Source organism: Chrysemys picta, chromosome 4, assembly GCF_011386835.1.
Source record: "Chrysemys picta bellii isolate R12L10 chromosome 4, ASM1138683v2, whole genome shotgun sequence".
Lineage (NCBI taxonomy): Eukaryota > Metazoa > Chordata > Testudines > Emydidae > Chrysemys > Chrysemys picta.
This window is the reverse complement of record NC_088794.1, coordinates 118,372,885-118,398,065: the sequence shown is the minus strand read 5'-3', so window position 1 is coordinate 118,398,065 and position 25,181 is coordinate 118,372,885. Positions and strand designations below refer to the sequence as shown.

At 40.2% G+C, this 25,181-nt stretch overlaps 1 protein-coding gene across 2 annotated transcripts in view; it reads left to right on the top strand.

Annotated features, from left to right (window-relative positions):
* Positions 1 to 23,085, top strand: part of SEL1L (SEL1L adaptor subunit of SYVN1 ubiquitin ligase) — a 54,651-nt gene extending 31,566 nt beyond the window's left edge. For both annotated transcript variants that reach the window (XR_010600714.1, XM_005311155.4), the window contains exons 13-21: positions 453 to 530; positions 1,951 to 2,013; positions 6,330 to 6,417; positions 6,764 to 6,912; positions 8,271 to 8,436; positions 10,265 to 10,339; positions 12,900 to 13,072; positions 16,942 to 17,070; positions 18,478 to 23,085. Coding sequence is in view for 1 of the 2 variants with exons in the window: in XM_005311155.4 (XP_005311212.2) it covers positions 453 to 530; positions 1,951 to 2,013; positions 6,330 to 6,417; positions 6,764 to 6,912; positions 8,271 to 8,436; positions 10,265 to 10,339; positions 12,900 to 13,072; positions 16,942 to 17,070; positions 18,478 to 18,681 (1,125 nt within the window). In the remaining variant the exon portion in view is untranslated. The remainder of the gene's footprint in view (positions 1 to 452; positions 531 to 1,950; positions 2,014 to 6,329; positions 6,418 to 6,763; positions 6,913 to 8,270; positions 8,437 to 10,264; positions 10,340 to 12,899; positions 13,073 to 16,941; positions 17,071 to 18,477) is intronic.
* Positions 23,086 to 25,181: the final 2,096 nt, after the last annotated feature.

Genomic DNA, 25,181 nt, shown 5'->3' with positions numbered 1-25,181 from the left:
ATAATACAAGAGTGTTAGCTCTGCCTTATTGACTCCTAAGCCTTTCCAGCATATTAGGTCTATGTGTGTATGGTATACACTACTGTTAATGGAGCAATATGGTATCTCAAATTTTTCCAGAATGCCTTTTGATGAAATACAATAGTTTCCCATAACAAAGCCTCCTAATCAACATCATCTTATTGGTTAAAGAGCAATTTCTTTTCATAGATGTGTTTTTCTTTTATTTTTAAAAGACAACTATTTAGCCTTAGTCTAAAAACACATCTTTTCTTATCAATACATGTTAAAGTTTGCACTAAATAGAATTTTTTTGTATATTTTAAATGACAGACAATAAAAGAAATGGACATGAATTCAACATGGAAAGTTAGTTGAGGTTCTTCACTTCTCCCACTTAAAACTAAACTATGCCCCTTTCTTAATTAACTGTTAGTTGTTTTGTCTCCCAGATGTATTCGGAAGGAAGTGATATCATACCCCAGAGCAATGAGACTGCTCTTCAGTATTTCAAGAAAGCTGCTGATATGGTATGGGGGTTTTTTTGTTGTTGTTTTTTGTTTTTTGTTTTTTTACTCGTGAGTTAGAAATATAAAAGCCATATCTTCTGAAAGGTAGATAGTGATTGGTTCACGAAAGTCTCCCTTTGACTTCATTTTTTGTAACTTAAATAGCCAAAAATTCATATGTAAAGTACTTTACAAACATAGACTGTTTCATAAGACCTAAAATTAATCTCCTGACCACAGTGCTTCGTGGAGTCCGCTCAATGTAACAGGTGCAACAATTCTCTTATGACCTGCAACTATTGATTCTGTTCTAGATGTTTAAATCCCATCTCTGAATTTTCCCTGCAGTGTGTGTGGGGTGTGTGTAGTCTTCACTTACTCTCCTAAATGGTTGTATAGCATAGCTGTAAATTAAACTGACACTGTGTTCTATCATGGGCTGCAGTTTTTCTCTTGTCCATGCACCATATGCTTTCATTTCCTTTGATAATATGTTCAGATTATCTCACTGAATTTTAAATACGAAAGAAGCTTGAGCATTTAAAATGTTTATTTTATGGGAAGATTAGCTTGAGGCAGAAGTAGCTTTTTGGGAAAGAAATACAGTGTATGTATAAAATGTGGTGAGAATGTAGTTCTTTGGGTTTTGGGATGAAGTGCTAGTACTTTCCTTGCTCTTCCATGCCCTGCAAGATAACTAACGTTAGCAACTTGATTACTGCTTGAATTTGTCATGATACCTGGGGTGAGATTCTCATTCCCTTTCCAGACCTTTTATACCACTCCAGCACTTTTTACCCAGTGTAACAGAATCCTAACAGCCCTGGCTGGGGGAGAGTCCCTCCAGTGCATGCACTGTGGAAGACAGCTGTGTAAAGCTGCCTTCAGAGGAACACTCACAAGCCCTGGTATATGGAGATGGGTGTCGGGCAGAGCCATAGCACACAGTGCTGTAGAGATTCTAGGCAGTGCTGTAGGCCATAAATTGACATTCCAGAGAGGTTGTCATAACTTAGGGCCCCAAGGCTATTTGCTACACCACGGGCCCCTCCAGCCCTCAGAACAGCCCGGACTCAGGAGCACATAGGTGGCTGAAAGCTACCTTAGTGCCACCTCCCCTTGGCCTGCAAGTTCTGTGCTGTGTCTCTGAGAGGCACAGCACAGGATCTCACTTCTGGTATTGGGCATACCCTAGTTTTCTTCTAAAATCAATGGAGTGGTAACAGAATAAGGGTAGCACAATAGGCGCCAAGGAGAGGCTAGCACCATAGGGCTTAAAGAGGGACTATGACCTATTAAAGAGTTTATGAAAATCTGTTAATCTTCAACAGTAGCTATCCTAGAGGGAATTAAAGGACATCTTAAATACTTTGGTAAAACTTGTAGCCAGGTCCCCCACTTTTTTCCCCTCCTTAAGTGTTTTTCTTTCCTTTGTTGTCAGGGCAATCCAGTTGGACAGAGTGGGCTAGGAATGGCTTACCTGTATGGAAGAGGAGTTCCAGTGGTAAGTCTGAATAGTATCTTTTCAGTCCTGATCACCTAGCGGAAAAACCAGTCAATTTCTAAAATACCTTGGTTGGTAGAAGAGAATTATGTGTTAGGTTACATAATCTTATTTGCTGACTTTTCCTTCATATGTAATCATTTTTTAGTTGCTCAAATCCTATGGATATAAGTCGTGAAAGTAAAATTCCAGTACTGAGAAACATACCATGATATTTTCAAATAACTTGAACACCCGGTGCCCATTAAAGATGTTACTAGTCACAGAACTGAAATAATTCCTAAAATACAAAACATACTATAAAATACTTTTAAAACCCAGCTTTATTTTGTCTTGCAATTTAGATGTAGTTCTGAACTATTCCTATTTATTTCTTGGTTCAAGGACACGCAAGTCTATGTATAGATTTTTAGGGAAATCTGCAGAGACAAATGCTTACATCACTTGCTTTGCTAGTGATCCCATGTGCAAGATATACCTTCCCGGAGCTCTAGGTGTTCAGCTTTGCAAACAGATACATTCAAAATTCAAGGTGTGTCTGTAGTTGAGCTGAACTATTTCAAAGCTAAATCGTGCAGCTAAGAGGTTCTAGAGCTGTTTTCTCCTGAAACAGTACAACGTGTCCATTCCATTTAGCTAAACAAACTAATTATGTCTATGCACAGCACTGCAATCAGCTATTGTAGTATCAAAGCTTTATGGATACCCATCCTATAGCTACTGGCATAGATTTTTGAAGCAGAGGTTTGTTGGAGAACCTGTAAAGTATTTAGTGATTTCTTGGGTGTCCTAAAAGACTGAGTTAATAGCCCCATTTTCGACACTTGCCATCAAGTGCTAGAGAATAGTCTACTCTGAAGAGTACATAAAAATCGTAGAAACATAGGGCTGGAATGGACTGGGGGGGGTCATCTAGTTCAGTCCCTTGCACTGAGGCAGGACCCTAGTATACCTAGTCCACTCCAACAGTTGTTTGTCTATCTAGCTTGTTCTTAGAAACCTCCAGTGATAGGGATTCCAAAATTCCCTTGGAAGCCTAGTCCAGAACTTCACTACCCTTATAGTTAGAAAGTTTTTCCTAATACTTAATCTAAATCTCCCCTTGCCGCAGACTAAGCGGAATACTTCTTGTCCTGCCTTCAGTTGACATAGAGAGCAATTGATCCCCATCTTCTCCGTAACAGCCATTAACAATTTGAAGACCATTATCAAGTTCCCCCTCACTCATCTTTTCTCAGGACTAAACATGCCCAGTTGTTTTAACCTTTCCTCATAAGTTTTCTGAACCTTTTTGTAGTTCTCCTCTGAACTCCATCCAGTTTTTCCACATCTTTCCTAAAATATGGCTCCCAGAACTGGCCACACGCTCCAGCTGAGGCCTCACCAGTGCCAGGTAGAGCAGGACAGTTACCTCCCGTCTTTTACATGCAACACTCATGTTAATACACCCCCCAAGAATGATAGCTTTCTTCACAAAGGGCTTAAAGGGGCAAAAAACAAGGGAGATGTCATGCTAGGAGTCTACTACAGGCCACCTAACCAGGTGGAAGAGGTGGATGAGGCTTTTTTCAAGCAACTAACAAAATCATCCAAAGCCCAAGATTTGGTGGTGATGGGGGACTTCAACTATCCGGATATATGTTGGGAAAATAACACAGCGGGGCACAGACTATCCAACAAATTCTTGGACTGCATTGGAGACAACTTTTTATTTCAGAAGGTTGAAAAAGCTACTAGGGGGGAAGCTGTTCTAGACTTGATTTTAACAAATAGGGAGGAACTCGTTGAGAATGTGAAAGTAGAAGGCAGCCTGGGTGAAAGTGATCATGAAATCATAGAGTTTGCAATTCTAACGAAGGGTAGAAAGGAGAACAGCAAAATAGAGACAATGGATTTCAGGAAGGCAGATTTTGGGAAGCTCAGAGAGCTGATAGGTAAGGTCCCATGGGAATCAAGACTGAGGGGAAAAACAACTGAGGAGAATTGGCAGTTTTTCAAAGGGACACTATTAAGGGCCCAAAAGCAAGCTATTCCGCTGGTTAGGAAAGATAGAAAATGTGGCAAAAGACCACCTTGGCTTAACCACGAGATCTTGCACGATCTAAAAAATAAAAAGGAGTCATATAAAAAATGGAAACTAGGACAGATTACAAAGGATGAATATAGGCAAACAACACAGGAATGCAGGGGCAAGATTAGAAAGGCAAAGGCACAAAATGAGCTCAAACTAGCTACGGGAATAAAAGGAAACAAGAAGACTTTTTATCAATACATTAGAAGCAAGAGGAAGACCAAAGACAGGGTAGGCCCACTGCTTAGTGAAGAGGGAGAAACAGTAACAGGAAACTTGGAAATGGCAGAGATGCTTAATGACTTCTTTGTTTCGGTCTTCACCGAGAAGTCTGAAGCAATGCCTAACATAGTGAATGCTAATGGGAAGGGGGTAGGTTTAGCGGATAAAATAAAAAAAGAACAAGTTAAAAATCACTTAGAAAAGTTAGATGCCTGCAAGTCACCCGGGCCTGATGAAATGCATCCTAGAATACTCAAGGAGCTAATAGAGGAGGTATCTGAGCCTCTAGCTATTATCTTTGGAAAGTCATGGAAGACGGGAGAGATTCCAGAAGACTGGAAAAGGGCAAATATAGTGCCCATCTATAAAAAGGGAAATAAAAACAACCCAGGTAACTACAGACCAGTTAGTTTAACTTCTGTGCCAGGGAAGATAATGGAGCAAGTAATTAAGGAAATCATCTGCAAACACTTGGAAGGTGGTAAGGTGATAGGGAACAGACAGCATGGATTTGTGAAGAACAAATCATGTCAAACCAATCTGATAGCTTTCTTTGATAGAATAACGAGCCTTGTGGATAAGGGTGAAGCGGTGGATGTGGTATACCTAGACTTTAGTAAGGCATTTGATACGGTCTCGCATGATATTCTTATCGATAAACTAGGCAAATACAAATTAGATGGGGCTACTATAAGGTGGGTGCATAACTGGCTGGATAACCGTACTCAGAGAGTTGTTATTAATGGTTCCCAATCCTGCTGGAAAGGCGTAACGAGTGGGGTTCCGCAGGGGTCTGTTTTGGGACCGGCTCTGTTCAATATCTTCATCAACGACTTAGATATTGGCATAGAAAGTACGCTTATTAAGTTTGCGGATGATACCAAACTGGGAGGGATTGCAACTACTTTGGAGGACAGGGTCATAATTCAAAATGATCTGGACAAATTGGAGAAATGGTCTGAGTTAAACAGGATGAAGTTTAACAAAGACAAATGCAAAGTGCTCCACTTAGGAAGGAAAAATCAATTTCACACATACAGAATGGGAAAAGACTGTCTAGGAAGGAGTACGGCAGAAAGGGATCTAGGGGTTATAGTGGACCACAAGCTAAATATGAGTCAACAGTGTGATGCTGTTGCAAAAAAAGCAAACATGATTCTGGGATGCATTAACAGGTGTGTTGTGAGCAAGACACGAGAAGTCATTCTTCCGCTCTATTCTGCTCTGGTTAGGCCTCAGCTGGAGTATTGTGTCCAGTTCTGGGCGCCGCATTTTAAAAAAGATGTGGAGAAATTGGAAAGGGTCCAAAGAAGAGCAACAAGAATGATTAAAGGTCTTGAGAACATGACCTATGAAGGAAGGCTGAAAGAACTGGGTTTGTTTAGTTTGGAGAAGAGAAGACTGAGAGGGGACATGATAGCAGTTTTCAGGTATCTAAAAGGGTGTCATGAGGAGGAGGGAGAGAACTTGTTCACCTTAGCCTCTAAGGATAGAACCAGAAACAATGGGTTTAAACTGCAGCAAGGGAGGTCTAGGTTGGACATTAGGAAAAAGTTCCTAACTGTCAGGGTGGTTAAACACTGGAACAAATTGCCTAGGGAGGTTGTGGAATCTCCGTCTCTGGAGATATTTAAGAGTAGGTTAGATAAATGTCTATCAGGGATGGTCTAGACAGTATTTGGTCCTGCCATGCGGGCAGGGGACTGGACTCGATGACCTCTCGAGGTCCCTTCCAGTCCTATAATCTATGATTCTATGACAACTGCATCACATTGTTGTCTTACTCAACAGAACTCTTCTTTGTGTTTTATGTGTAACTCTTCTACATAGCTGGACAAGAAGCATTAATGTATTTATTCTCCTGTTGTCAGCAAAAACATATCTTATAAAGATTTATGGGCATATAATCCATTTTTGATGCACAGATGCATTCATACAAGTCCATCCTCATTTTGATGAGGATATATCTCCTTAGCGTGCCACCTTGCTAGGCTCTATAATGACTCAACCTGTCTTCCTGCAGAATTATGAACTGGCATTAAAGTATTTCCAGAAGGCTGCAGAACAAGGATGGGTAGATGGACAGCTTCAGCTGGGCTCAATGTATTACAGTAAGTGGCTTCAGAATATTGTTGCATTAAATATTCACTAGATGGCGCTAGGACAGTAGGAGTGTGTTTAACATATATGAGTCAGTACTGTATATTCATCACAAGAATTTAATCCACCTAGCACAAAATATAGTAAAATAGTCTTCATGTTCCTTCAGTTTGAATACTTAGACCTTACCTGATGGAATTTTTCTTAACAAATTGCCTTCAGCTACTGTTACTTAATTGTTTAAATTAAAAACACAAATACTATATCCTTCATTTTGGTTGCAATTCTGCCTTTGTGGGGTATTCATTCGCAATCTCTGAATAGTGTTGACCTCTGGTATGGCTTCTTTCTTTGTAGATGGCATTGGAGTGAAGAGAGACTATAAGCAGGCTTTGAAATATTTTAATTTGGCCTCCCAGGGTGGTCATATTCTGGCTTTCTATAATCTGGCACAGATGCACGCCACTGGCACCGGGGTGATGCGCTCCTGTCATACTGCTGTTGAGGTGAGGACCTCTCTTCATAAACTTACAACCCAGGCTAAGTTGTAGAGCTGCTCAGGAATTTTTCGATGAGATGATTTTTGTGGAAAATGCTGATTTGTCAAAACAAAACTGTTCGTGAGAAGCGATCAGTTTTGTTCTGAAAAAAAATTGAAAATGTCTTGTCTTGATGCTTCTGAAATAAAAATTCCAGGGTTTTTTTTGTTAGCTTAAATTTCAAAACAAAAAATAATATTCTAATTAAAAAATAGGTCACAATTGAAACAATGTTTCAATTGATTCCAACCAATTTTTGTTTTTCAGACTGTTTATAAAAATCTTCAAGATTTTGACTTTGTCCCCATACAGGACAGGAAAATTTTCAAATTCTTAAACGTTCTTGGGACAGGAAAAGGGTTTCCCATGTAATTCTAGTAATATGTGAAACTGAGTGAAATGTACTGACTGTGTAAGTAAGTTGCAACCCAGTTGAAATCAGTGGAATTGTACACTTCTCCCAGTCCCCACTAGCACTGAATTTTTCTTGTTGAGTTTGGACCCTATTTCATAGTATAACTTGATAAATGAACAAGCACCTATATATTCCAGGCAAGGTTCCTGGATTCTGTGGCACTCTGCAGTGGCAGACTGGAAGTGTTGCAATAGCTTCACTTAAATTAGAGAAAAAAAAAAAAAAAAAAAAAAAGCGGAGGCGGGGGGAAGGATTTTTACTATGAAAGCAAATGATACAACCAAGATGGTAGTCCCTATTTATTTTGAAACTTGAGTTCTCCAGCTGGGGAGGGCTTCAAGATTATCTTTGTAGTGGAGAGCTAGAAACCTTTTTTTTTTTTTTTTTTAAGCTGAGGTTCTGAAGTAATGTGGATTCTGCCACAAATTTTGTGGATGTGTGGGCCCTGTGCACAAAAACATGCAATACAGACAATTTTGAATTCTAAACAGCTCTTTCTTAAGAGACAAGAAAACTGGTGACCTAATTTTTCCTTATGCTGTCTTGCCTGGGATAGGTATTCACTTTGCTTGGGTTAGCCACTTATTCTTCACACTGGTTGAGGTATGGACCTCCTACAACAGTGACTGCCTTTTGGATCTAGAGTTATACTTGAAGAAACCTAGTGTTTTACTGGTTTGTTTTGAGGCTGTTGTATTCCTGCTGTACTTCCATTGTTAAGGATGTGCTATTAGACTATTAAGCCACTTAGGTCCTCCTTCTAAGTTTCTTCCTGTTTCCAGAACCATTACTGTCCACTTAAATAAACTGTTTCAAAGGCTGTCTAAGACGTACCTCCTCTTATCCTTTAAACAATAAACTTCTGAAGAAGCTCCTGATAATTGTGTATTCTTCGTTTTTTTCCCTACAGTTATTTAAGAACGTATGTGAACGAGGGCGCTGGTCTGAGAGACTCATGACTGCCTACAATAGCTATAAAGATGGTGATTCAAATGCTGCTGTGGTTCAATATCTCCTGTTGGCAGAACAAGGCTACGAAGTGGCACAGAGCAATGCTGCCTTCATACTTGATCAGAGTAAGGGGCTGTGCTAGCTTGTGTCAAACAATAGCTCATTGTGGGTTAGTGGTAACTGTCCATTTAACATGCAATGCATCATCAAGCAAGGCATACCTAGGATTAAGTAGCTGGTCTGAACTAATAAGGTTTCTTGGAAAGCAAGAATTCTTCCCCCATCCTGACTGCCTCCTATATTCAGAAGTTATTGATTCTGTTTCTCTTGCCCTGTAAAGATATTTGTCTGGTCTGAGTGTTAATGAACATTTGAAGTCTGACATACCTGTGTTACAGAAAGAGAGGGTGAGACAGTGAGGCCTAGTGCTTTGCTTCTTAGTGAAGAGTTGTTACCCTCTTATTCTTGACTAGAAACAATGACAAATACTTAGCTGGGCAGCTGAGCTCTTTCATTAGACTTGAAAGAACTGCTTAGTAATTAAATCAAGCTTCACTAAAAATGGGTGACCAGAGTAAAGTCTGTTGCAATACAGCAGGGTTATCAGAACATATTAGAAGTATAGTGAAACATATTTTTAAAAAAAAATCTAGATATTTATCAGAAAGTGCAGGAACCCAGCATTTAAGTTTTGTGCGGATCTCAAAAACATGACTGCTATGGGCTTTGTGTAATTACCTTACTAAGTAAGTCAACCTGTTGACTGCTAGTAGACGTCATAGTTTTGTTTTGTTTTTAATGATGCTAAAAGGTGCCACACAGCACCTTGATGGCTTCAATATCCAGAAAGGATACAACAGTGGCAGGGCATTTTGGAACTTGTTCTGTCAATATGTCTCAGTCTTGATCTGGAAGACAGCACCTCTAAGAGTAAGAGGGCAAGTTTCCATGGACTCTGAAACTGCCATTTGTGGTGTCACTCTTAAGAAGTGATCACATGTCCATTGGGGACTAGACTGACACTAATTCATTTTACATAGGGTATCAATTGCTGCCACATAATATTTCAAATTTGAAACCAATACTTTAGAGTTGAACGGATTTGAAATGGAATATTAATCTCTTGACCTATGCAGCACTTCTCCAGCCATCCCTTTCTGTGACACTGTGTCAATAAGCCTAAAACTTCCACACGTTTCTGAAATGGATTCTAGCACTGCACACTGTATGTAATTTTTCTTAACTACTTAGATCCTATCCCTTCAACCATGCTTGGCGGTTACACGCTTTTGAAACTTGTACCCCAAGTTAAAATAACTAGAATTGTTCAACTCCTGGGTTCAAAAACTGTGCTTTTTAAGGCCAGATTTTCAAATCTGCCTAGTTTTCATTGAAAACAGTGGGAATTGCTGAGGCCTGAGCTCTTGAAAAAAAAATCTGACCATTGTATTAGATGCCTACATGGGAGCTAAAATTGTGATAATCTGGCCTCATTAAAGTTGCTAAGTACTCTGTTATCTGCAGCACAAGTTGTCTACAAGAGAAATAAACTTTATATTGTAACATGTCATGTTTTCTAACTTGGCTGCTCTACGTGACTCCAGCTAGAGAAATCTAGGGAATGTTGCGCCATATGTGGATTGCCCCTTTGTACTTCTGGTCCACATGGGAACCTAGAAAAGGGTATAGAATGGGAGGCATAGAGGTAACTACACCAGCTTTACACCACTCAAAATTCTGTCCCCTTTGCACCACAAGTGCAGCATAGAGAAGAAAGAACCAAAGGTCAGAATCTGACCCATGACCTCTGAGGCACAGCCGTTTAATCCAGCTCAGCAAAGGTTTTTGTAAATGGTGAACATGGACACTGACATGCACGTAATCAGGAAGACAGTATGGAGGTTCTGTGCCCTGTTCCTGCTTGACTTAATTACTTCCTTTTTTTCCCTGCAGAAGAGGCCAGCATAGTAGGAGAGAATGAGACTTATCCCCAAGCCTTGCTGCATTGGAATAGAGCAGCCTCCCAAGGTGAGTCACAGTTCAGTGATGACAATTTCACTTTGGGCACCTGGTCTAGTTTATTATCTACAGGATATTTATTAAGTAAGTTACTCTCTCCTTTGGAATAAAACAAGTGTAGTATCAACAGACAGTTACTTTCTGGGTAGTTCCTTGACTGAAGTATTCTGCTGTCTGTCCAGGATTTACTCTTTATCCAGTTTTCAATATGAGAATTGGCTCACATACTACTTGAGTCTTCTGGGATTAGAAGAGATTCAGTGACTTTCAGCTCTGCAGTATTACACTTGCTGCCTATCTTATAGGCTTTCCTACTAGCACGGCTACTGCTCCCAGTGATTTCCCTTCTAAATCACTACTTTGAAGGATTTATAATTACTTCGACAATAATCAGACAGTGTTTTTTGTCTGTCTTAAATCTGTTTGATAGTCCTTGATTTGAGTACAAACAATAGCTTGCTGGTTTGGAGCACATCTCTTGGGGATCATGACTCAAAGAACAGATTTATTTTTCAAAAAGCTGTTTTGTTGGCCATTGGCCAAGATTAAAGTAAGTCCTGGTGCTGTTAGAGAGACTGGGTGAGAAGGAAAAAGTCAGATACTTAAGATTCTTGCAGATGGCACATCCTCCCAAGCATATGTTGGTTTAACTGTTTCTGAACTGATCCTTGAAGGATATAATTTAATGATCTAAGTACTGACACTGAACTACATAGACTCGCTGGAATTCCAGATTTAAATCCCTACAGGCTTGATTCAGCCTTTCATCCTTCCAAGCTAGACTACCATGCAGTTAACCATGATGATGATCTCTGGAATGGTCCTTATAAACTGAGGCTCTGCACAGTGTAGCCACTGACTGTCCCATGGCTCCTTTCATAAGAGTAGAGGTTTACCCGTGTGTGGTTGGGAAACTTGCCTCTCCACATCAGGTATGCTCTGTAGTGCTTACCTGGTGCCCTTCAACCCAGAGATATTTCAGTGGTATCATAGAGACAAGGTAGGTGAGGTAAATATCTTTTATTGGACCAACTTCTGTTGGTGAGAGAGACAAGCTTTCAATCTCCAGTAAAAGATATTACCTCACCCACCTTGTCTCTCCAATATCCTGGGACTGACACAGCTACAACTACACTGCATATGATGATACCTTCGTTTTCAGTGCACGAGGCATCTGGGAATCCTTCAAGTGAAAGGCCTTGTATAAATGTATAAACTTACATTATTTTTCTGGATAATAACTTCAGTTACCATTCAAACTGGCAATGCAAAGTGTGAAATTATACATAGGATCTTAAGCAGCTTAACGTCGAAGGGACAGTGTCAAATGATCTGTCTCAACTTTGACTTGTTTTTTAGACTAGCTGCAAGTATCAGTTGTTGTAAACAATACGCTACTATTTGACCACTGAGACCTTGCCTCCTTGGCAGTGTGCCCCAAATCAGTGGCCAACCACTAGTGTAGTTGCAAATGCCTGGTGTAGACAAGTTAGGATATGATTGTGTTGATAGGGCATATCCTGATTGAAGCAGGGGTAAGCTCCACCACTGCAAATTGCAACTTGCCTTTCCTAAACTAGGGGTTTGCACTGGTGCAGCTATATCAGCAACTGGATACCAATGGGTTAAACAGGGGCAAGTTTGCAATGTAGACAGGGCCTAAGGAATTGCCAAAAAAAAAGCAACCCTGCTTTATATCTAAAACTTAAGTTGACCTAGTTACATAGGGGCTGTGAAAAAATTTCACACCCTGTGCAATGTAGTTAGGTCAACCTGACGTTCATGGTAGATGCAGCTAGGTTGACGAAAGAATTCCATTGGCTTGGGTAGCAGCTCTGGGAGAGGTGCATTTACTATAGCCGTGGAAAAACCCCTTGTGTTGCTGTAGGAAGTGTCTACGCTACAGTGGTACAGCCATGTAGCTGCACCTGTGCTGCTGTAGCATTTATAGTGTAGACATACCAAAAGTCTTTGGGCATGTGGCACAGATCTACAGTGTTGGCTCCAACAAAACATTGGAAATGTGAGAAGATTGATGTATGAAAAGGACTAACACACCAACCCATTTGGCAATTATTTTTTGAAAAAGCTAAAACTGTAAAAGTGTCTCTTAGCAGGCGGGGGTGGGAGTATATTTTTAAATTAGCCAATATAAGGACATTGTAAGGTAAAATATGTAAGGTAAAAAATTAGCAAATAAAATAGTAGCTGAACCATTATGCAAGACACCCGAACATGTTTTATGGCTTTCCCAGAGGCTTCAGTCGGTCTTACACTGCAGTTATTTTGCTAATACTGCTGTGAATATGGAACCCTTCATCATTTTATTACTTTGAACACTTACATGAAAGCAGGACAGTTCAGCTGCTGATGCTCTTATTAATACCTTGGGAATAAAAGATTTTGTGTTTTCATTGTGCAAGAAGAAAAATAAAGCAAATGATATGATTTACAAGACATTGAAACAAAATGCTTTTCTAGAAATCATCAGTGCATCTTAAAATAAAACTAGAGGCACACCTTGCATATCTCACTCGTCTTATACTTGTACTGTCTTTCCTCTAATTAGGTTACACTGTTGCTAGAATTAAGCTTGGAGATTACCATTTCTATGGCTTTGGTACCGATGTTGATTATGAAACTGCATTTATTCACTATCGACTGGCATCAGAGCAACAGCATAGTGCCCAAGCCATGTTTAACCTGGGGTACATGCATGAGAAAGGACTGGGCATCAAACAGGTGAGCACAGCTTGATATGAGTAATTAGTTTTATTCAAAGTATTATTTATTAATAAATATATTTGTATTGCAGTAATCCCTAGAAGCCCTAACTGACATCCGTTCCTACCGTGGTAGGCACTATATACAAGCCTAAATAGACCAGACTGACAAAGGGTGGACGGCAGAAAATATCATTATTATCTCTATTTTGCAGATGGGGAACTCAAGCACAGAGAAGAGTGACTTTCCCCAAAGTTGCAAGATGTCTGTGGCAGACAGGAATTGAACCCAAATCTCCTGGGCTAACACTTCCAAAGCGTCCTAAGGGATTTAGGAAGAGGGAATTGGGTGTGCAAATCCTTTAGACATCTTTAAAATCTCAGCCCAGAGTCCCCATCCAGTGCTTTAGCTCCAAGATTGTCCTTCCACTCAGAGGTCGTGTTGAGGTGCTCTGGAGATTGCCCGTCAGGCTTTATGCATCCTTATTCTTAAGCAACAAAATAGTAGCCTTTACTGTCTTGCGATATTAGCTGTGATTTCACATTGAACTAAGCTATGATTCTCTCCCCAAACCACACTCCTTTAAAGAGAAGCCAACACATTTGGTTCCTGAGGAAACATTGTTCCTCACCACTTGGGAATCACTTTTAGGATCTAAAGGAACCTGGAAAGCATGAATAAATAGATCTTTTGGTCTAGTAAACCTCAACCCTATTCTCTCACTCTTTTGTGTAATGCGTGGTGAAGAATATATGTACATGCAAGAACTGCTCAGAACTCTCATACATTATTATAAGGGCATTTAGTAGCAACTTGTCTCTGTGTTGCCTATTACTTTCCATCTAGAAAGGATTCTTGAGACCTTTTATTTATTTATCTCTCACCTCCTTTGCAGCAGGTCTTTGAAATCCAGCATACGCTCAAGCAAATGTGCTTTGGTTTTTTTGGTTTTCTTTTGTTTTGTACCCCCTATCTCCAATGAAATTCATTCAAATTTCTCAGGGAGAAAACTTTTAAAAAAAATCTCTATTTCTCTTCTCTTTCTTGGGTTCCTCAGAAAACTTTTGGCAGCATGCCAAGATAATTCATCATGAAAATGCTGGACCCATGCTGTTGCCAAAGCAGCAGTAGACAATATACAGAACACCTGGGTGACAAGGAGCCAGGCTATGGACCCAGCACATGTACTTAACAGTCCTGTCTCCCACTGTGGTAACATTACATGGGGCAGGGGAGCCCCCACCTCTGCAGGGGAGAAAGAAAGGAGCCAAGCCAGACTCCCCCTCATCCACTTCTAGCACCTGGCTCTGTAGACCCATAACCCCTCCCCAAAAAATCCACCCTTTGATGGCAGCCTTCTCCTGTTGTGAGCCAGTGTGATTAGTCCTATAACTCAAACAATAGAAGTCTGTGATGCAATGCTGAAGATTCAGGATTCAAACTGTGATAATTGGAGAGGGGGCGGAGTGCAGATTGTTCCAGATGTACAATTTTTGTTTACCTTTCCTTAACGTACACACACAAAGCCAGGAAATTTTATGCAAAAAAATGTATTTAGGTTGGCAAGTCAAGCCACTGAAAGTTAAGAAATGCCAGTTTTGCGATTGCCTATGCTATCTTCATTCTGCCACCTTATGTATCTTTAATTGCACTGTAATATACTGCTTTTCCACAGAACCTCTACCATATTCAGTGCATAGGTTGGTTACACAAGGAGGCAGAATTATGGTTGCAATAGGCAACCGTAAATCTGTCACTTCATAATTTGAGTATTTGCGTTTGAAATTTTAATATTCTCTTAATGTGTGGGGTGATATGTTGTAATAATAATAATAGGCAGAGCTGGTAGCAACACCTGTTATGAAAGTGGCCCAACATTTCCCATTATAAGACTCTGTTTTCAGTTGCTTATAACTTTTTGCTAAACTTTAACTGTTTGGGAAGAAATTTTGCATGCTGGGTGTCTGCCTATGGCTGAATACCTTGTGGAAAATTTCAGCCAAATGGGTCAGCAAGAAAGAAGCTTGGGAAATGTTTTTGCTCATTTTTAAAAAATCACACAACCTTTTCTTTGAAAAGCTTTCGTGTCCCCATGCTTTGGAACGGGGACTTGAAATCAGAAATGTGCCTTTTGCCATCTCTGTGAAAATCTATTCAAATTTGGCAATGTTATAAGCCTTTCAAAAATCGTTACTATATGCTCTGTAGAGTTATTAAATTTTAGCATCTAAATTTCCAAAAATTGCATAGGCAGCCTTAATTCTGGCATTTCCTAAAATTTGATTGCTTGGCTTTGCAACCTTAATGTTCTTTTAACAATCTTTATTTGCCTCCAGGGAGGGGGGAGAGGGCGGGGGGATTTCAGGCAGCTTCTTAAGTATGAAAATATGGATCATTACTCACATTAAAATAGCATTAAAGAATTATAATAAGAAATTAGAAATAAGACTCTTGCCATTAAGAAAACACAGCAATTTACAAAGTTTAAAGGAAAGCCCAAGTTTGTGTTTACAGTAATTAAGGATATGAACATACCCTGTTTTCACTTTCACTAGTTAGTCAACTCATGGTTTTTTTATTTAAACTCTTACAAGTGCTTCCACAGTTCAATAGTGCTCAAATTTTGAAGAGTTTGTAATAAATAAATAAATGGTGTTAACATCAATATTTCTAGAATTTGTCCCAAATGAGAGATGCTTGATTATGGATTTAAAAACACAAGTTTTCAAGGGATGGAGAATGGATTGAGAAGAACTGTTTTTATTGCATTGGTTTAATATTTGAGAAAAATGAGTTTGCCATGTTATATTAGTTTTTTTTTTTTTTTTTTAACAAAAGTTTCTCAAAGAGACTTGATGGGGCGGGGGAGGCTGCTTTTAACAAGTACTGGGTATCATTAATGTTCAAAATTGAGTTTGCACCTTACAAATGTATAGCAAATATTTTGTGTAGGGAACAAACTCACTAAACATTCTCCTTCATAAAACAGCAGAAGGAAATGGAAATACAAAATGTATAAAGCAGTGTATAAACTGAACACAACAGCTGTGATTCTAACGAAATGCACTAACAAACTTTATAGCTAACTTAATTTCCCTTATTACTGCTAGTATAGCACAAGTGTGAAAAGGGAAGTGTTCCCTATCACCTTGAACAAAAAGCTTGCTAGGGGAGATTTCTAAGGAATTCTCTCAACCTTTCTTTCTTTTATTGAAATAAAAAAAAAATAGTAAAATAGCTAACATAACCCATTAGCACAAGGTGTATATAAGACGGTTTTCTGTATTTCTTAAAATTCCAATATAAATTAAGGCTTTGTCATATAGCAGCAAGCAGAAAGATTATGGAGTCACTTGGCAGCATCTGCATAGTTTGAATCCATTTTAGAATGCAACACTGAGGCCTAAAATACTGGGGCTTGATTGGTTGGTTGATATTCTCTAATGTATGTGGCCAGTCTGCTATAGGAGTGTCTGCGAAAGGAAGTTTTAGAATTAAGGCTCCCCTACTGCTTTGCAAAGTTTTGTGTGTGTGTGTATTAAAATACATTGATTGACAGCAACTCTGGCATCAATTTCAACAGTTTTACTCTCTCATAGATATAAACCTAGCATGGATGTGGTTGCAAATACATGGCCTGAAACAGAAGGAGGTGGGGTAGAACATATCTTAATGAAAGAAAGTTGGCCACAAAACGATTCTTCCTTTGAAAAGTGTGTTTTTTAATGAATGGGCATTATTGGCTCTTATCTGGCAAAGAGGCAAAGTCTAAAAACTCCTTTTGGTATCAGAAATTCTTGGCCCTGAGGTAACTGCCAGCTTAACTACCTTGATTTTGTTTGGGTTTCTTTGGAAATAGATTTCACTGTATTATGTATTAATTATAGGATATTCACCTTGCAAAACGATTCTATGACATGGCAGCTGAAGCCAGCCCAGATGCTCAAGTTCCTGTCTTCCTAGCACTCTGTAAACTCGGGATTGTCTACTCCTTGCAGTATGTACGAGAAACCAATGTAAGTAATGTGAATACTTAAGAGTGATGGCAAGGAATCCTTATTCCTAACTCTGGAACCTCTTTAGAAGTGGAATCAAAGAATCACATCCTCACCCTAAACTCCGCACCTTTTAGGATAAGCTTTTCTGCTCTGTCTTGTTTTCTTCTATTTCACAAGAGAAATGGAAAGGACTAAGGTCTCAATGCCTTTCCTACCTCTGCGGTTGCAGGAAACTGTGTGGGATATACTCATTTTATCCTAATAATTAATCCCCCAATCAGTATTCTAGACGCTGTGCTAATACTCCCTTCAGGAGAACTTTCCTGGCCCAAAACTTGATAACTTGTGTATGTGAGCAGGTTTCCCCAGAATTAAGCTTACCATCCCAGGGACAGCATGCCAGTGTTTGTTTGCTTTCCTTCTTTCTGGCTTGATCATACTGTATTTGCACTGCCTTATATGCAACCATAACAATTCCACCCCACCCCAGTCAGAAACTATTATCAATATGATTATTGTGCTGTTCTCTCAACAGGATCTCCACATAGTGCTTGGTGATGGTTATTAAAGAAATGTTTGTCTGGGTACTTATATGGCCCCCATCATCATATTATCTGACTGCCTCCGATGTTCATTCATTTAATGTATTCCCTCAACACCCTTAAGGACAGGACAGGCAAAGGCTGAGAGCAATGATCATACCCATTTTGCAGAAAGGGAGCTGAGGCACAGAGATTAATTGACTTGCTGATGGTCAAACAGGAAGTCTGGGCAGAGTAGGAGGCATGGATTCAGTTCCCAGAGACCTGGTTCAGTACCATAAGCATAAGTCCATCATCCCCTTCTCTCTGTTTCTCCACTTCTGGTTTCTACTTCTGCATTTTTGTTCAGGACATTTGGCAGGCTCCACAAACGAAAAGAAAAAAAAGAAATAAACTTCAGCTTTCATTAGAAAATAAGCAAATGATACCTGAACTACTGCAAAATTCTTTTCCTGTAGTTTTCGTGCAGCTGTTAAGTCTTGAGCGCCAATGAAGAAAATATGATATGAAGAAAATTCAGTTTGAAGGAGGAGCAGAACAGTTTCTACTAGTTAATATGGCAGCGTAGGTTATTCTTGCCTCAGGCTTAAGACTGGTGGGTTAAAGGCTTTGCTCACATGAAAGATATGTAAATACATAAGAAGAAGTTGCAGGTGTTCATTTTATAGTGCATAGCATTTTCTGTTGTAGCTGTTGAAACTGGAGCTTGATTTTGGTTAATCTATAATGGCAAATATTGGTACTGGTATATTAAAAGAAAACTGCTAAAAATAAAAAATGCAGGTGGCTTTCCCCAGAATTAAAGATGTCTGAAACTTCTACAACATTTCTGACTCATGCAGCCAGAAGAACATAATGGTGAGTTGTTGGTTTTGTTTTTTAGATCAGAGAAATATTGTCACATCTTGACATGGACCAGCTGTTGGGACCTGAGTGGGACCTTTACCTTATGACTATCATCGCTTTGCTCCTAGGAACAGTTATAGCTTACAGACAGAGGCAACACCAAGCTATCCCCAGACCCGCAGGGCTGCGGCCAGCTGTGCCCCAACAAGAACCTCCACCAGAACATCAGCCGCCACAATAGCAGCAACAGGAATCTCAATGAAAAGAACTGTATTCTCCAGCAGAAACTATTTTCATTGTGATTTAGAACAGATCAATGGTCCTTTTCCCCCCAAAAGAGGCTCAAAGAAGCATAAAATTCTGAAAGCTGCTTAGAATGATGCCTTTTTTCAGGGATAAGTAACTTTTTCTAGACTGATTTGAATGTTATTTCAGTGCCAATGGAATAACACAATGGCTTTTTTTGTGAAACACAAGTGTGCTACTACAAAAGTGATGCCTGCTATATCCAATTTCTCTTTATTCGAAGTCCCTTTTTCATCATCGCTTAAAGTGTGTGGAAAACATTGGCTAATAGGAGCTGGCCCATGTAGAAAGAAAAAATGTTGGCTGAAATGAAGGCTGAAAACCTGAACTCTGCTTTTCTGAGCAAAAAGAGATCCTCTAGAACTGTGAGAGAATTTGTTTTTCTTATCTGCATCCCAAGTATTCCTACAGACCTTATTTTAATTATTCTTTAATAATAGTTTCACAGTTTATGTAGTCTCATTATTTATCTTTGATGGCTTAACCTGAATGTTCCATTCAGAGGAAGCAAAAACAAAAGCAAAATCTGTAACTAGTGAGAATTTCTTGTTCTCTGTGATTTGCACTTTTGGGGTTTTGTTTTTCTCTTGCAGCATACATTTTTGCTAATGGCCAATCTCTATTCCAGAAGGTGAATAGGGATAGATTGCATTTGTAAAATAAAAGAATGATTTAACAAATCCTCCACAGAATGTCCTCCACAAACATTTGGAAAAGTGGTGAATATTTTCTTGTAGCCTCTGTGCAACTTGTGGGATTTCTTAGCACAAGAGCAAAAGGGCAATTTGTTAGTCTTCCTGCTTTATTTTTTTAATCTTGTCTCAATAGTAAGCTGAGAGAGTGGCTAACTGTAGAATGTAGCAAGAATTATTGTTAAGAAAAGACTCTGATGGGGGGGACGTAGCCAGAAGCCTTCTCAGCTCAGTTATAGGTAGACTATTTTTCTAGTGTTTCTTTTATTAAAAGGTGGGACTCTCATGTTTCTCCAACTAGTCTTACAACTTCAGCAATCCAGTCAGTAAGTACAATGGAAATGACCTGTATCAAAAGGTCTTTATGCAGTTAAATTCTACATATCTTGCTACATACACAGTGGGTGCAGCAGAGAATCTGCCTCTATCTGCTGAGCACATCTAAATGAAGGGAGGTACAAAGGGATGAATTCCAGCTCCCTACTCTTGGAGCTGAATTTTCATCAGCATTGCTGCATTTCAGAGTAGCCTAAGAACTGCTCAGAAATGTGCTGGTTGGTAACAGCCCCTCACTGGAACACAGGAGCATCTAGCTGTGTCCCCTCTGCCATCTATGTCAGAATGACATGACATAGATGGCTATAGCATCTGAGGACTCCCCTTTGATGGGGGAATCCAGAGTGGAGGTGGTCCTAATGGATTATGGCTCCTTAGTGTCACCAGAGCAGTGCAAAGGTGCCACACTGGGGTAGAGAATCTGACCCATAAACTCAAGGTTCTTGTTTTGTAAAATTCTTGATCGTTGTTTTAACTGATCATAACCATTTGGAAGCTAAATGCACAAAGTAAATATGGGAGAATAGCTTTCTGGGGGAAGAAGGCAGAAATCTGTACTCCTTTTTCTCAGTAGCAGATGTGGATATTTGTTTCCATATTAACACTATACCATGTGGATACACTATTTTAAAGCAAAATGAAATTTGAATATTCAAGACTCTGACGCTGCCTCTAGATCATACATTGTGCATTTAAAGAGTTAACTGCTTCCTTTTTAAAGGCTTTTGTTCAGTAGATCGGAATTTAAGTAAGAACCAGTCTGTATGAAAAGGCTTCGAAACTGTGAGATCTTGTACGTTTTGTACATAATGTATTATAAAGAGTTGAATGAGCAAGGTCTCTTTGCAGTTAAATTGTTGCATTTTGGGAGAAGGGCTAAATATTCTTTCCTGGAAGCTAATATTTTGTGGCTGACTGCAGTATTATGAATACAGAAAAAACTTTTAGATACTCCAAGAGTGTAGAGTCAGAATCTCACTAGGTCTTCATGGAAGTTCCATTCTGGGGCAAGGGGATGTTTCAATTCTGTTTGAGAAGGAACAGTATTGAATTTCTACATGGTCTGATTAAAATGTACAGCAGTCCATTAACTGCATTATTTTTAAAAAAAAAATTCAGTGAACTTCTAAACCTTTTCCCTCTGCAGTATTTTACCTCTTCCCTTGATTTTGTAGATCTCTCTAGCTCAGCATGAGGTAGTTTAAAGGCTGGATCGAAAACACTTTCCAATTCACCACCACTGAATGCATTGTGTATCTATTTTGTTTTTTTAGCAATTCTACCATTTGCTAATCTTAATTTTTATTTAAAAGGTTTTGAATGTTATAATCTAATAGAGCTAAATTCTAATGGCTTACTCCTAGCTATGTGGGAATTCATTCCCACCAAATGGTTTATAACAGCAGTCTTTTGTAGCTGGCTTTGCACAGAGCTGAAACATTTTACATTAAAGAAATCAACAGAAGGCATATCCTCAAAACATTTTTTCATTTTATAGAATTGCCTTTTGAGAAGTACAACATAAGCAATAAGGAAGCTTTCCCCTACTGTTGACCATCGCTTAATCTTGTCAAATGGCATCCATTTGAATAAAGTGATAACAGCAGAAACTAGTTAATATGAATAACATCAAACTAACTCAGGGATTAAAGAAATATGAGTAGATTTTCTAGGTCAGCTGCCTACAACGTGGTTTAGTTTTTCTGATAATCCCTTACTGTTCTGCTCCAAACTTTGCAGCATATTTTTGCTTCTTACAAAAATAAGACTTAGTAATATTGAATTATTTCAGGTTGTGCATACAGTTTATCAACCAGTTCTTTCAATTTCCGAAGTAAGTAGGAGTGGGTTTTTAATTATCTTGCTGGTATTTGTTTTTAAAGAGCGTCTTTTCATTTTTAGTGGCACACCTTGTCTTTCTAGTTGTGTGCAAGAGCAGTTTGAAGGGAAATTGGGTTTAAAATAAAATTTCCATTCAGTTGAACACTTGATGTGGCAGTTCATTCAAATTCTTTTTCCAATTCAATGAAGTTATGTTGCTAAAGTTGAGTATGCATCTGCCTAACTTTGAAGACCTAATATGCGAGTTCTGAATACTTCACCACTGGGAAGTTAGGTAACTTCAGTCAGAAATACGTGATAATTTGAGATTGTACTTGGTTAAAAATCTACTGACACTAAATTCTGCTCAGTTTATTTTCCCCTATATTTCTTTTCTCTCATTCTTTATTCCGGAACCTTGAATGAGAACAGGGTTTCTGAATGTGAACTGCAGTGTGTTTTGAGTGAAATAATTTTATACATCCCCCCTCCCCCCCCCAGCAGTGTTTTAAGTGCAAACTTTACCTATTTGATCTTCCCAGTGCTTACTGTACTGCCATCAGTGGGAGTTCTACATGTGGAAAGAAATTAGGAAGATGAAGATCTGAGAGAATTTTATTCCAGTGACCCCAAATCACTAACCTTATGTACCTGTCAACTTAAAAATGTTGCTTGTAATTTGAAAACACAACTCTTAAATAGTTGATTTAACTTCCAAGTTGAGAATTTAGGATTCTGTCATCTGTCTTTTCCTTGGTGATGTTTGTCCAAGGGTCTGCTTACATCAGTTGTCATATTCATTTGTTTGGAAATATTTCACCCTATGACTAATCATTTCAAATGGGGAATAAGTAGCAGAAGAAAGGAGCTTGCATCAATACAAATGTCCTTAGATAGTTTTTTCAAAACATAAAGGTGAAACTTTAAAAAAAGTTTTCCATGAGACTTTGGCTGTTGCGATAAACTTGCTGAAGTAAAACTCATCAACCTGTCTTTCCATGTGACTTTTCAAGAAGGTTAAATGTATTGTCAAAGCATTCATAGTGTTCAAAAATATTATGTACCAATCCTGTTGCTGTCAATATACAAATTAAGTTTGGCACATTTGTTATTACAGGGGGAAAGCTCAACTTCACCAGTCTTTTCCTTTATAAATAGGCAACCATAAGTTGATATTTATGTTTGGGTTCCAGAGAATATTCACAAGTATACAACAATGAAAAGGCTTAGTATGACTTGAGAACTACTACAAGTGCATAAGGGCAGGCAAGGGCTACTGGCAAAAGTCCTTTTTGTCTTTATCAGCTGCAGCTGTTAAGAGGATATTGTAGGGATTTTTAAAATTTATTTTGTATTTAAGGAAATGCAGCATAAAGGCTGGTAAAGTGTAAAATAATTGTGTAAACAAATTATGTTAATAGAAAGATGTACAGATTCATTTTGTACTGTATCTTTAATCCTGTGAAATAAAGTTACCACCTCTATGGTTAGCCTGTATGCTGTAAGATACTGTAGTTCTGATAACAAAGGGTTCTAACTATAGGCTAAAACTATATATAAAGTCCTGCTTCTTTGTATTTTCATTCCAAATGCTGCCCTGAACACACAAAGGCATTGCATCTGCTAATTCAGGGTTGGTAAGGCACTGGGAGTTGTGAAACCTGGGTTGTAATGCCAGATCTGCACAAGTCCACGTACCAAGTCTATGGCATATTGCTTAATTTCTGTGCCTCTGTTTTCCAATATTTAAAATAGCAATAATGCTTGTTGCAGACATGGAGCTGCTGTGTAACACTGATCTGTAATTTAATGTAACTGTGTGTGACCTGCTCAGTGAATTAGATTCTTCTTTGAGTTAGATGCAGCCATGTATTCCACTTAAGTGTGCATGCCCAGCACACTGCCAGAGAATGTGCCTAGCAGTACCTGTAGCGGGGCGATGCTCATATCTCATGGCTGTAGCTCCACCCCTGACTATATTCAGCCCCAACTTCTCTCAGTTCCTTCTTACTGCCCATAGCTAGAGTCGGAACTCTATAGTTTTCAACCTCACAATCCTCTATTCAGTGACTTTTTTTTCTAATTGTATATAGTTCATTAGTAGCCCAGTATAGTGTTAGCAGGGCCGGCTCCAGGCACCAGCCGACCAAGCATGTGCTTGGGGCGGCACCTTAGAAGGGGCGGCCAATGTTGGGGTGGCGGGGGGCACTCGCGGTGTTTTGGGGTGGGGGGGAGGTTTCGGCGGGGCGGCGCTCAAGGGTTTTTTTGTTTTGTTTGTTTTCTGGCCGGCCAGCACCGGGGGTGTTTCGGCGGCGCTGGGGGGGGAGGATTGGCTGGCGTGGTGCTCTGGGGGTTTGGGCGGCCCGGCGCAGTGCTTGGGAGGTTTGGGCAGCCCGGCGGGGCCGGGGGGGGTTCGGTGCAGCGCTTGGGAGGGGGGGGGTTGAGTGGCCCGGCACTCTGGGGGTTTGGGCGGCCCAGCGCGGCACTCGGGCGGGGGTTTGGCCGGCCCGGAGCTCCAGGGGTGCAGGGGTTTGGGCGACGCAGCGCTCGAGGGGGGGTGGCGGGGGTTGGGCAGCGCGGCGCTCGGGGGCGGGGGTTTGGGTGGCCCAGCGAGGCGCTCCGGGGGTTTGGGCAGCCCAGCGAGGCGCTTTGGGGGGTGTGTGTGGGGGGGTGTTATGTACGGCGGGGCGGCGCTCTTCTTTTTTGCCTGGGGTGGCAAAAAAGTTAGAGCTGGCCCTGAGTGTTAGTTAGACTTTGTGTTAGTTGTAGTTTAAACATGGTTGTCGGGTGGGGTGGGGGGAAATTCCCAGTAACTATTCCCACATGTGGTGTGTGGTGTACCTAGGCGAAGCCCATGTCAAACAGCAGTGATCAATTTGTAGATCATTCACTAAACAGACTCAAGTGGCAAGAGATCTTTGTCTGAAGCAGCACCTGTTCAAACAGGCCATGCAGCCTACTTCAGCATCGAGGCCTTGGTCAGATTGCAGATCACCCTTGAGTTTGAAGAGTGCTCCCACTTTGCGTCCTGGAGTTGGCACCTCTCCAAAGAGATGGAGGAGTCATTCCCCATCAAGTGCTCTGAGGAAAAGTTCACAAGGCCAACTGAGGCCGCTCCAGGTCCTGTGGGGACTCGTCTCTCTCTCCTCCAGAAGGAGAGCAGATCAGCACGGGGTGAATGCCAGTGTGCATGGTGGAGAAGGTACAGTCAACCTCTCTCCACCATCATGTAGGGAGCTGTACTGTTGACATCAGTTCAAGCCCTGGGGTATCCATTGAGTCTGATACCCACAAGACCAATGCCAGCACCGACTGCTACCACCCCAGTGGTGTATCAGGCAGAAGCAGATCTCTGCGTTTCTGTCCCAACCTCTTCCTTGGTCCAGTACTTTGCCACGGCTGTATCTTTTATAGCCCCGTTGGCTGAGCAGACCACTGAACCTATGGGTTTGTCAGCACTGCACCCCACACTCAGTGGAAATGGGGCCGGGGCCAGTACCAGACTCAGCACAAAGGATCTCCTTGGCACTGGGAACTTCTCTGGTACCCCCATAGCTGGCACCACCAGTGTTGCCGTGGCGGCAGT